General features: G+C 34.0%; 1 protein-coding gene across 1 annotated transcript; it reads left to right on the top strand.

The window, feature by feature from the left end:
- The first annotated feature begins 5,501 nt into the window (after positions 1–5,501).
- On the top strand, positions 5,502–12,479 carry LOC132734585 (uncharacterized). The gene is made up of 4 exons (XM_060721359.1): positions 5,502–5,717; positions 6,537–6,728; positions 7,798–7,907; positions 10,422–12,479. Exons 1-4 carry the CDS (start codon positions 5,555–5,557, stop codon positions 10,518–10,520), a joined length of 564 nt encoding a protein of 187 aa, XP_060577342.1. The 5' UTR covers positions 5,502–5,554; the 3' UTR covers positions 10,521–12,479.
- Positions 12,480–12,829: the final 350 nt, after the last annotated feature.

Here is a 12,829-nt window from a genome sequence, read left to right on the forward strand (position 1 = left end):
ATCCAAGATAAAAAAAAGAATAGTATGTCAACTATATATTGTTAATAAAGTTTATGAATTACAAAGTGTAAGGTAATCACTGTTAACACAGTTCACACTCTCTAGTATTTCCTAGTTTTAACTGAATGCTACAAGTATTCTTGGTTTTACCATAAAACTCATACTTTTTCCTTTTTCCTATTTTTATTCTTCATTTTCCCTTTTTTGTTTTCATAATTATACAAATGTGTACTGTTGGAGAGCCTAAAAATTATCTACACATATACATGAAAAGAAATGATTCTATGTACTAGATTCAAAGTTTCTTTATCAACAAAGTTAATGATAATTGTATAATATGACTATGTATAAAAGCTTTGTTACTTATTGTTAAATAAATTGTGATGAAGTATGATGTGAAATTTATACACAAGAAAGAATATGATTGATTATATTTTGTTATATACGATCAAAGTAAAGTAAATTTTTAATCTTATTATTTCAATTCAAACTTGTTATCCCCCTTGTTTCGCAGTTATTTCTTGGCAATTGCTTACTGGATTTTAACAAAACATGAATACCAGGAGAGTGCATGACATCGCCATGTCCCGGTCGGACCATTCAACTTACATGTTTAGCCCCTTATTAAATTTGCATATTTTGTTTGTTTGTTTTTTTTAACTTAATGGCAGAAACGAAGACAACAGTAAATATACGGACCAGTATATTTCGTAGTAAACCAAATATAAAGAAGTTTTTTGAATGAATTCTTATGTGGCTTAAGTCCAATACGAAGCTTATAAACAAGATGGTCGCAAAACGAAATTGAGCTAGCTTGCAGCATTACTATTGAGTCTTTTTACAGGTATACAATATGTTCTAACATTTGGTTCAACTGTCAAAAGTCATAATTGTGTTTACTATCATGAAAAGCGTATTTTAGATGTACAAAAATCGAGTCCATATATTTAATTTTATATTACAACTAAATGTAACCAAGGTCTTTCAAATAGAAAGACCTTGGTTTAACCAATAAACTTCCAGCGTATTCAAGCAAAAATCATTGTTGGTTTAAAACTTATCAATGCAGCCCTTTTTCGTTTCTGAGTCCAGAAAAATCCGTATCATATTTATATTGTGCTCGAACAGAGATTTAATTCATGTTATGAAAATCTCAAAAGATCGACAAAGTTCTGTCAAAATGTTTAAAATTGGTGTGAAATAGTCATATACATTGTTGAATACAATAGATTCAACTGGATTCGTACACAGCTGCAAAACCTATATTGGACTCGGCTAGCACGGTACTCGTCCAATAGAACTCTACATTTTGTTGTATAATTTTACAATAATAACTTTTACGCTTGAATCAGTTGAAATTAATTAAAATAGATAGGCAAACATATAGACTAAATTTTAATACTCATTTAATACATAAAAAACTAATCACGTTGTATTATCATTCCAATAAAAACTATTTTCAAAAGTAGACACGATTAACCGTTAATAGTTTTGCTTTGAACTGTAAGCGAGAGACTCGGCACTGATCTGAAATAAAAATACACGTATATCTTGTATGCCATATTTTTATGAAACCGTTTCATTTAAATACGAGGGGCATATTTTAATTTGTGGCAACAACTCAATTTAATCAGGATTTGCACGTGAAAGTACATGACTGTATAATTACTGTTTGAAAGATTATTGATTTTTCTAACCAACAGTCTATTTTCGCACGATTTGCATGTGCAATAAAATTTAAGGTCATTTTTATACATGCGGTTTGTATATGATTGAGAGCCATTGTGAGCATAGAGCTTATTACAAAATTCGTGGGTAAGGTAAATGCGCGTTAGATCCCGACAATATACTCGGTAACATAATGTGGGAAGGTGAAAACAGTGATCGCCCAGTTGTTGCTCGACGTAGCAGAAACTTTAAAAGAGTTATAAACGCTCTATGTTTGACAGATTGAATAGTGGCCTGTGTCGCTGTGCCTGAGAAGGGTAGTGTCACTGGAACCTTTTACTGTGACCATGTTCTCATTACATTACAAAGAGCCCAAGGTCCGGAGTGCTCAGGATCAAATAACTCCATGGTAATGCAACTGCGGTTCGAAACCCGAAATGCCGTCGGAAGCGCTTTCTACCAGTGTAAAACCAGTACACTCAAAGAACAGTTCAAAATTCCTTTTCTGAATGGATTCTTGGGCTGGAAACGTGTGTAGAGGCCCATGGTGAATATTTTAAAGGACTCAACTAATAATCTTTCACAGGTTTGACTTATTTACAAAATCGCACGGTCGTTGCCTCCAATTAAAATATGCCACATCGTATTAATTTGAAAAGCATATTATTACTTAATATTACAAACAAAACACCATATATGTCTTCATAGATTGATAACGAATATTTAAATATTGCAACGATTGAAAATGTCGAAAAATGGTAACAGAAGGCAACACTGCCTGAAATAAAACACTGAGGACTCGGGTCTTCCTCCGCCAGAAAAGCTAGAAACTTGCCATGTTGACCTCTTCTGTTTTGGTGCGATGTAAAATCCAACTAAAGGAACATTGACGGGCCATATTTCCAAAAAAACTTTTGTAATATTTTCAGAATATTTAGCATACCCCGGGAATATATTTAAAGGGGTACATATGTAGGTGGTGGAAGACCAGGTATTAGACCAGCTGCCAAATATGTCCTACATTTTACAAAACAATTCAATATCAAAGTTAAAAAGCTGAAACACAGTGTGCTTCAGTTAAGAAACTTTTGTCGTTTGACGGGCCATATTCACATAAAACGTTTCACTTCACCACTATTGAGCATTTTGTTAGTTTACATTTTTTTCTTCTAACAATGATATGACTATAAGAGAATAAAATTATACATATAACACAATCATAAGAAAGTCATTTTTAGGCCTACACATGTATAATCTTTAGTGTCTGAAACCAAGTAATTTAGCAGAAATTTTATTTCTCAGATGAAAATTCTTCTTCTTGTCAAATTTCTCTGCAAGGACTTCGAACAAACCACGTGCACTTACTGCTGGACGCGCAGTAACAAGGGGCAGGACGTGAAGTGGTTGCACACTTGGTTCAAGCGAGCGAATTGGTTGCAAACTTGACAAAATGGCGAACACGGCGTGATTTTTCGAAACGGGTGAACGAATTATTGCCAGGCGAGTGGGTTTCTTTGATATTCTGAAGTTCATAAGTATGTCTATTCCATAATGTAATATATATGCCTCACTCGGTTAAAGGTTTCAGCATCCTAGATTCTGTTTTGACGAAGTTATTGAAGATATAAACTGATCATGTAGATATTTTGAAATTTGACATATGACTGTTCTGGTCGGGTTTTCTCCTAATTTATTCGAATTTGTAAGTTTTGAACTGCATTTAACAATAACAAAATATATTTCTGTCAATGCTGTACAAATGGTTTAGTTTGCAAGTCCGAAGATAACGTTCAACACACAAAAATATCTTGTTCAAGCACATTTGGTTGCAGACTTATACTTCAAGCATTTTTGGTTGCAAACTTATTCTTATTCTATTGAAATCCATAGTAAAACTTTTCAAAAAGGAGTGTAGAAGGTTATATTTATTAACCAATTTTTCAATGCAATTATTGACATAATTTATGTTCTGTTACTTGTTTTTGTTATAAATGTTATTTATATTTTCTTCTTTTACAACAATTATGCACTTTTTTGTTTCAAATTACATGGTTCTCAGTTCAATACTATAATCATCAGTAAAAGCCCTGCAAACAAAATAATAGCATATAGAAAAATATTTATTGTTATTTCAAATCTAAAATATATTCACCATATGTAAAATGCAAATGAAAACTGCATACAAAACAAACGTATGTGAAAGTACTGTTGTATGTAAGTGAATTATTTTCATCATAAACATAAGGACATGTGCACACACACGATGTTACTCGGCAAAATGTCCAAAGTTTATCAAAACCACAAGATATATTAATTTGTTTGTTTCATATGTAAAGATCAGTAGTTGCTTTAGACATAAAGTATGTAAATGCACTTAAAATATTTTCACAAACCAAAAGTTAAAATGACATGCTTGTTTACAATATTTCGGATTTAAGGTACATCATAATTATGTCAATTGGTATTCTAAAGATGATTTTGATTATTAGATCATAATATAAATATAAATGATATACGATTGGTTATTTACATTGACTTATACGTGACAAAACTACTTGAAGTCATTGTTCGAGTTATGGAATTTGGAAGATGTTTCGATTGGTCAATAATTAGGAACATTTTAAAGAAACATGTGAATAATGCCCTTGTGTCAATGTTAATATAGTTTTTATCTACTATATAATCAAATTTATTTCAAATCTCAAAAAAGAACAATAATGGAAGCTGTTTGTTGCCATTTTTTTCTTCTTTTCCTTTACAGTTAGTCATGCCAAGATATAAAAAAAGTCCTATGACTTTGTAAAAAAGAAAAGAATCATATCGAGGAGAAAAAATGATGAAGATAAACACAACTGAACAATTTAGCATACACTGTATTGTGTTTTATATCTATTTGAAAGACCCTGTGTTAGGATATTTCTGCACGCATGCACAATTTGTATATATATTTCTTATAAGATGAGCGGGTATTATTGCCTTAATATTGCTAATTATTTTTAAAAAAATGATTAGTTATTCCTCGCTAAAAATATGCATGCCACATTATTAACACAAAAGTTTGCAACCAAAAATGCTTGAAGTATAAGTCTGCAACTAAAATGTGACTTCAAACAAGATATTTTTGTGTATTGAACGTTATCTTCGGACTTGCGAACTAAACCATTTGTACAGCATTGACAGAAATAAATATATTTTGATATTGTTAAATGCAGTTCAAAACTTACAAATTCGAATAAATTAGGAGAAAAACCGACCAGAACAGTCATATGTCAAATTTCAAAATATCTACATGATCAGTTTATATCTTCAATAACTTCGTCAAAACAGAATCTAGGATGCTGAAACCTTTAACCGAGTGTGGCATATATATTGCATTATGGAATAGACATACTAATGAACTTCAATATAACAAAGAAACCCACTTGTCTGGCAATAACTCGTTCACCCGTTTAAAAAAATCAAGCCGTGTTCGCCATTTTGTCAAGTTTGCAACCAATTCGCTCGCTTGAACCAAGTGTGCAACCACTTCACGTCCTGCCCCTTGAGTAATGTCTGTTTCATAGAAGTAAAAGGTATAAAAAATCAAGATTTACTTTCAAAATAATTCGCCGCCATTAACCGTGACTAACTTACAAGCCTAATTTGGACATACAATGTACTTTCTTGTAAATGAAGAAAAAGTTTTTGTTTCTCCAGTAATTTTAGGTATTTAATTAATTAAAGTGGGATGACCGTGGTCTACAATGGGACACATATGCCAAATCCCCACAGCGGTTACTTCCCCTTCACAATACAGTTGCTAAATATAGATACCATATTACCATGTAAACATTCTATAAATAGAAATAGGAAAATCCCAAACGCGTCAAAACGAAACTAGAAAACTATGGGTTTAAGATGCGTCGTTTGGTGCCAAGTAAGCTTTGGAATAATTATTCCCTGGCTTTTGCATACATTCGCGGTTTTTAGTCCGTTTTGGCTAATAGAAGATGGTGTAATGAAGGGTCTTTTCTACCAGAGACTTGCTAACGGGTCGCCGTATTTGGAGGGTAACTTTTTGTTTTTCTTTAGCTGCAAATAACTGTTTACATACAGGGATCTATATACTACATGTATGTGTAATTTATACAACTCTGATACTTCACTTTCAGATCTATAAAAATGTTAAATATATGTACGACTTTATTTGTTTTCATTAGACCTTTAGGTGAACAGAATAGAATAGAATAAATTTTATTTCCAATCATGGGCCTTTACAGACATGTAATCACATAATTATGATAGTGTACAAAATGTACACAACTAAAAACACAACGTAAACTATAATGTGAGTACTGTACTAGTAAGCGACACCATTGCTCTATAATATATATAAAATATTAAACAATTGTTCAAACATGCATTGCATGTGAAGAATAACGAAGCACTGTCTTGATTTTAACTTCTTTAAAGGTCCACTATGCTACAAATATGCTATAATTTTTATTTCTCAAAAACTTTTTATTTTTTGGTATATTGTTACTGTTTCCAAAAATTACTTATTTGCCACATAATCTGAACTGTCTTTTGCTTCTTTTTCTCTGTTTGCAATTGGTACAATTAAAGTGAATTAGTATTTTGTATGGAAGTCAAAATACTTCATTGTTCACATTTTTACTACCTTTACGACACATTACTGCACGTTCAGCGCTAAAGTATTTAGTTGATTAACATCTAATATGCTCTGAATCCAGTAGTGAAACAATATGTAACACATTTTTTACATTTCTAAAGAATTAAAACAATATGGATTTCTGAGGAACAATGTGCCTATTAGTGAATTTTATATGTACTTTTATATGCATACACTATTTACATTAATTTTGTAGTTTTGGATCAAGCAACCCTGGGTTTACAGACCACCTCATTTATCTTGCTACTTTTCTGCCTCATCTCGTGTTGTATAACTGCCAGTGTTTACGGACCCGACGAGGACGGTGATATTGAAAATGAATTCAGGTCATGCTTTGGCTGTAATTGTTTATGGTTTTATTGCAACATAGGGGTTTATGTGATAACAAGTAAGTACATGTATATATTGATGATTCTTAATCTATTTCTTGTCCGCAGGATGATACAAGTTTAGGTTAACTTTTTCATCGGTCCAAAATACTTCTGCTAATGCCCTCTGCCTTCTCTATGACATGCACCTCTCAAGAGGGAGAAAGCAGCCACGTTTAATTGTTGTTGTTGTTGTTGTTTCAATCAAAGCAAACAATAAAAGATATCGAAACCAGAACTATATAAAAGTGGATTGGTCTATACTGGGCACACAATATTAATCTATAGTATTACAGATCTTCATTTATGGACCAATTCACTTTAATGGCATGTCCGCAGTTACATGACGTGAACAGTCATGTTAATCTATATTTAGTATAAGTATGTTTTAAATATAATGAATCAAAACCACGATAATATTTAGTTTCGCACCTCATCGCACATATAAATACAGGGCAAAATCAATTGTCTGTATTGCCCAAGTTGCCTCGCAGCCTGTACGGACAATTGAAAAATTTAAATTTTATAATTTATATCAAACGGACAAGTTAAGAAAAACTTGAGATAAAAACGGACGAGTAAGTCAAACTCAAATTTTACTGGCCTCGCATAACGTCACTAAACAGTAAAATATTGCTACGTGATCACAAATGATTTCATGTACAGAGGAACACTTTTGTTGACAGTGCAGACTAAAGAATTGAACTTGATATGTATCCAGGAAAATCACAGACACTTGAGGGTCAGACCCTATCCGGCTTGAACAGCCCCTGTAAACGGTCAATTAAAAATCTTTTTAACGTTTTTACACAAATGGAACATCTGTCTTAATCATTAATATTGTTTTAAAACCATTTCCACAACATTAAAAAATCCCATGTACCGTCTAGTGTCAAAAATGTATGCATTCAAGGTGGGGTTTTTATTAACCGATTACAAGGTCGGTTCAAGCCGGATAGGGTCTTGCCCCAAGTGACTGTGAGAACAATACAGCACATCCGCCTGTGATAACACAGAACGGTCAGTGCATATGATAATATTTTTCAGGAAGTTTTGTTCAACTAAAAACAAAATCTACTACTATTGCAGGTATACTTATGATGTCTGGTTGTTGGAGATTAGGGTCGTTGTTTCCTATGGAGCATATTGGTCCGTCTTTCTATCTGTGTTTATCATCATTTCTTCTCATCTGGTTAAGTGTAAGTCATATTACATATTTTTTCGTATTTGTCTCTTGTTTTTTTAGCTCACCTGTCACAAAGTGACATGGTGAGCTTTTGTGATTGCTTTTCGTCCGGCGTCCGTCCGTCCGTAAACTTTTACTTTAAATGACATCTCCTCATAAACGGCTAAGCCAGTTTCATCCAAACTTCACTATTTGAATTATTTAAAAGATGATTTTTTTTAAAGTTTTTACTATATACATAAAGGGAAAAACAATGACCCCCTTGGGCGGGGCTAATTTTGACCCTAGGACTTTTATTTGAATAAAATTGGTAGACACCCACTAAAAGATGTTCCATGCTTTATATCTATCTAAGCTCTAATAGCTAATTGGGTTTTTTAAATGAAGATTTTTTAAATTTCCACTATATACATATAGGGAAAAACAATGACCCCTGGGACGGGGCCAATTTTGACCCTAGGGCTTTTATTTGAACAAACGTGGTAGACACCCACCAGAAGATGTTGTATGCCTAAAATCTAAGCTCTAGCTACATTGTATTTTAATTTATTAAAAGAAGATTTTTTAAGTTTTTACTATATACAAATAAGAAAATCAATGAACCGCCTCCCACCCCCGAGCGGGCCAATTATGGGTGTCTACCAAGTTTCTTCAAATAAAGGCCCTGGAGTAAAAATTGGTACTGCCCCGGGGGTGAGTGTGTACAAACTTTGTTAAAATAAAAGCTCTGGGGTCAAAATTGTTCCCGCCCTGGGGGTCATTGTTTTCCCTTTATGTGTATTGTAAAAACTTTAAAAATCTTCTTTTAAAATCTCCAAGGGCTAGAGCTAAGATATTTATCATAAAACAACTTCTAATGGGTGTTCAAATTGTTCAAATAAAAGCCCTTGTGTTAAAATTGGCCCCGCCCTAGTGGCCTATATACAGGTAAGCAATTTCAGGGCCATCATGGCCCTCTTTTTTACTGCTTACTCTTAATCTGCTGATTTCTCAAATGAACTTACTCATTTTTAGCTCGACTTTTTGTTAAAAAAAAGTAGAGGTATTGTTATAGTCCTGGCGGCGTTGCCGTATCCGTTGCAACCGTCGCAAACTTGTACCTGGATCATAACTTTTTTAGTTCTTGCTGTATTGACTTCATACTTGGCCACAACAACCCTTGGGACAAGACCTTCTGTAGACCACCTACCACACTAACCTAGACCTTCATCCATAAATGACATTGACCTTCAAGGTCAAAAGTCCAAATTTTGCTTGTTCTTGCCATTATTGGCTGTAACTTTGTTATTCTGAATGGATTGTCTTCAAACTTGAACATAATAATCTTCAAGGATTTATACTTTGACAAGACAGACCGATTAAATTTCTAAAAAAGGAAATGTTAAGAAATGTTCAAACATTGCTTGTATGCTTTTAGAAAAAGTAATATGTCGAGCGTTGCCCCCGCCGTTTATTTTAGGACAATCGCAACTTTTCGGCCCTTTCCGTTAATCTTCGGATAATGATAATGAATAATCGTCGAGATGTTACTTAACGTTTTGGTTGGTTGGTTGATTGGTTGGTTGGTTGATTAGTTGTTTGTTTGGATTTAACGTCGCACCAACACAATATAATTATGTCATGTGGCGACTTTCCAGCTTTACTGGTGTCTTTGAATACAAATTTTCAGGCACAAACAGGCGCCTGAGTAGAACCACCGACGTTCCGTAAGCAATCTGGATATATACTGTAGCCTCCTCCTATGAAAGAATCCAAAGTCCCTGTCGGGATTCAAACCAACAGCGGTGAGGGGCAAGTGGTTTGCAATTATCAATTTTAGGGATATGAAAATGAAAATTTAAAGTTAGTCTGCCAACAGTGTAGGCCTGATCTAACAGCGCGGATGTGCAGGCTGGTCTGGCCCTTACTGATGACAAGGGCTAAACACTGTCGGTTCTAACAGGATAATGAACAACGTCTGAGCGTATTGTATAAAGTTTATATATCATCACTGTTGCACCTTGCTCTCTTGCAATCCATTTTTGGCTAAATGGTGTCTGACAATTATGTTGCTAAGTTTGAGGGTTCGAATCGTATCTTGTGCGAGCTATGTTGCAATTTCTACGGCATTTGAATTTTATCTGTATAATAACTAACTGGGGACTCATCCGTGATGACAGCATCTTTATCTTCTTGCATATATATTTTTTATTGTTTCGATTTCCGCTTTCTGGAAATAATCAGCCCTGGTATCATTTGGGGAAAAAGAGTAGTGACCCGAGTAGGGCTCGAACCCACAAAGTTCCCCGTGTTTAGAGGGAGACACCTTAACCACTATGGTACTGCTTCATTCTTGAGGGATTTCAGTATCAAAATGATAAAATGTGACAGCCAACAATATGGAGTATTAGTGGCTGTTACAATTTATCATCATTTTGAAGAAATGTACTGGGTGACCTTGTTATATACCATTGGCAATTAACACAAGCCAAAATCACTACTATCATAATAAGCGTTAATTATAATTTGCATTCTATTTTATTTCCAGGTGTTTATATTTATTTGTGATCACGTGTGTAAAAGGCGTCATGCAGATTCCGTGTATCACACACTTATAGAGAAAATTTACGATGGGGCTTTGGACTAAATACTAACTAGCTGTATTATAAACTGAGCACAGGTTTATGCCTTCAGGGATCACACTTGACCTACCACAGCTGACTGTGATAGCACGCGATGCTCTAAATCCGGAGACTCTGTGATTTTATTAGAAACTTGTGTAGTTTACATATACGTTTTGAGTGATTTTAGTATACCTAAACACTTACATTCATCTAAGCTGTATAAACATGTACCTCATTCACCTCAATATATTCCTTAAACGAGCAGAATACTATTTTTATATGATAAAGCACATTGTTTTGGCTACAAAGATAGATAGTGCATTTTCAAACGTATAAATGTCATCTGTACATATTTATATTTGTTGGATTTTAATTCACTCTGACATTTCCAGCTTTATTGGGCGGAAATCTCCAGATGCCCGCCCCTTCGAGCATTATTTCGGGCACGAGCAGGCACCAAAGAAGAACCACCGACCGTAAGCCAGCTAGATATCTTTATCACATGAAAGAATCTTAATTCCCTGGCGGGATTCGGGTCCATGCGGGAGGGCAAGTGATTTGAGGCCGAATAACTTTTTTTTCTGAAATCTAGCAAATAGCCACGTTTCGTTATTCATTTTAATGCATGTACCTGTACCTGTAATGTATTCACAAATGCGACACGTGGACCGCCCCACAACGAGGTAATGTTGCTTGTCCAAGCCTCGTGCTTTATTTAATACAAGTTTAATATTGTTCAATCCTTTGTAAAGTCCAGACAAAGTTAACATGATGAAAATATGAATTTTTCTGCATCATTGAGTGCATGCATGCTAGTAAAACTATGAAACATAACCACAAAGAGAAAAGAAATTGTAGGAAATTTAGTTTATTTACCATTATTTGTTAAAAATGCATCCGTAATCACGATGTACTCATGTATTGCTGAAAACGTACTTTGAAAACTTCATTTTCATGATATTATTTTTGTTATAAAACCTAGTTCTTTATTTGAAAAAGTCACGTTTGATTAATATTTCAGATAATGCAGACGTCACGTGATGTCCCACGTGATCATAATTTGCAAGAAATACCCTTACATCTATTTTTATCGACATGTCTGTATCCCATTGGTCAAATTAATCACGAATCCGGAAGAAATAAAAATTCAGCAATTTACTTACATGTTTAAGCGGATTAAAAATTGTTACAAATGAGCCACGTCATGACAAAACCAACATAATGAATTTGCGACCAGCATGGATCAAGATCAGCCTGCGCATCCGCGCAGTCTGATCAGGATCCATGCTGTTCGCTACAATTTCTCTACTTGTAATAGGATTGGTAAGCGAACAGCATGGATCCTGATCAGACTGCGCGGATGCAAACGGTCGCAAACGCACTATAATGGTTTTGTCGTGACGCGGCTCATATGTTCCGTCATGTATAATTAATTAACGTCACGGACGCATGTCCGAATCTGGTTACTCTTTGCGGATTTTAGTGACCCTGGAAATGTAACCTTTTTTATATGTATATGAAACAGTCATGTAAAAAATATTTTAAGTGATTATCTAATTAGTTATGGTGATATTTTACGGGGTTATTTTTCTTTTCTTTTTTTTTCATGTTTAATTATAGCTCACCAACAAAAAGTACACGGCGTTTGTATTAGTAATTTCAGGGATGAACAACATGTAATTGTATGTATGCCTGTTGTTGTTGTTTGTTTGTTTGTTTTGTAGTTTTAACTACATGTACTCAAAACATGTGCCTATTTTTTATATATGCAACCAGTTCACTTTTGTGGTTTATTAGGCATATTATGATACCACTGTTTTAATTTCAAATAGAAATACATTTGTAATTGTACTGTACAATATTGTTACATATTTTTGATAGTTATATTTCTGTAAACAATTTTGTGAATTCAAGATTTCTGATATATGTAGTACATATATATTTTCACAAAATGTACCTAAATAAATTGCTTAAGAAAACGATTTCTATGACTCTATTTCGTCCGATGAACCTGGGACGGATCGATTTCAACTGGACATCAACATTGGCACTGATAGGAAAGCGCGAGTTGCTTGTCCCGTGTATCTTTCTGTCCCAGGATGAACTGTCCGACTGTGCAATAACAAATTGAGATAAGTATATGTCTGTAACCTTCTAAAAATAGGCGCAGGCTCTGTAAAATCGCTTTAAAATTAGACAGTTTGATTTTTATGAGTATAAAACTAATGCTAGTGAATTGAACGTTAACCGAACAGGGCTATTATTTCCCTTCTTATCACCATCAAGAAAAGGAGAAATATGTAGCGAAATGTTTGATGTTACAGAATAGCTC

Source organism: Ruditapes philippinarum, unplaced genomic scaffold, assembly GCF_026571515.1.
Source record: "Ruditapes philippinarum isolate M1 unplaced genomic scaffold, ASM2657151v2 ctg675_1_1_1_1, whole genome shotgun sequence".
NCBI lineage: Eukaryota > Metazoa > Mollusca > Bivalvia > Venerida > Veneridae > Ruditapes > Ruditapes philippinarum.

Coding starts and splice junctions, on each gene's coding strand:
- LOC132734585 (XM_060721359.1), top strand. CDS start 5,555: ATGGGTTTAAGATGCGTCGTTTGGTGCCAAGTAAGCTTTGGAATAATT. Junction 5,718..6,536: donor CGGGTCGCCGTATTTGGAGG/GTAACTTTTTGT, acceptor TTAATTTTGTAG/TTTTGGATCAAGCAACCCTG. Junction 6,729..7,797: donor AGGGGTTTATGTGATAACAA/GTAAGTACATGT, acceptor CTACTATTGCAG/GTATACTTATGATGTCTGGT.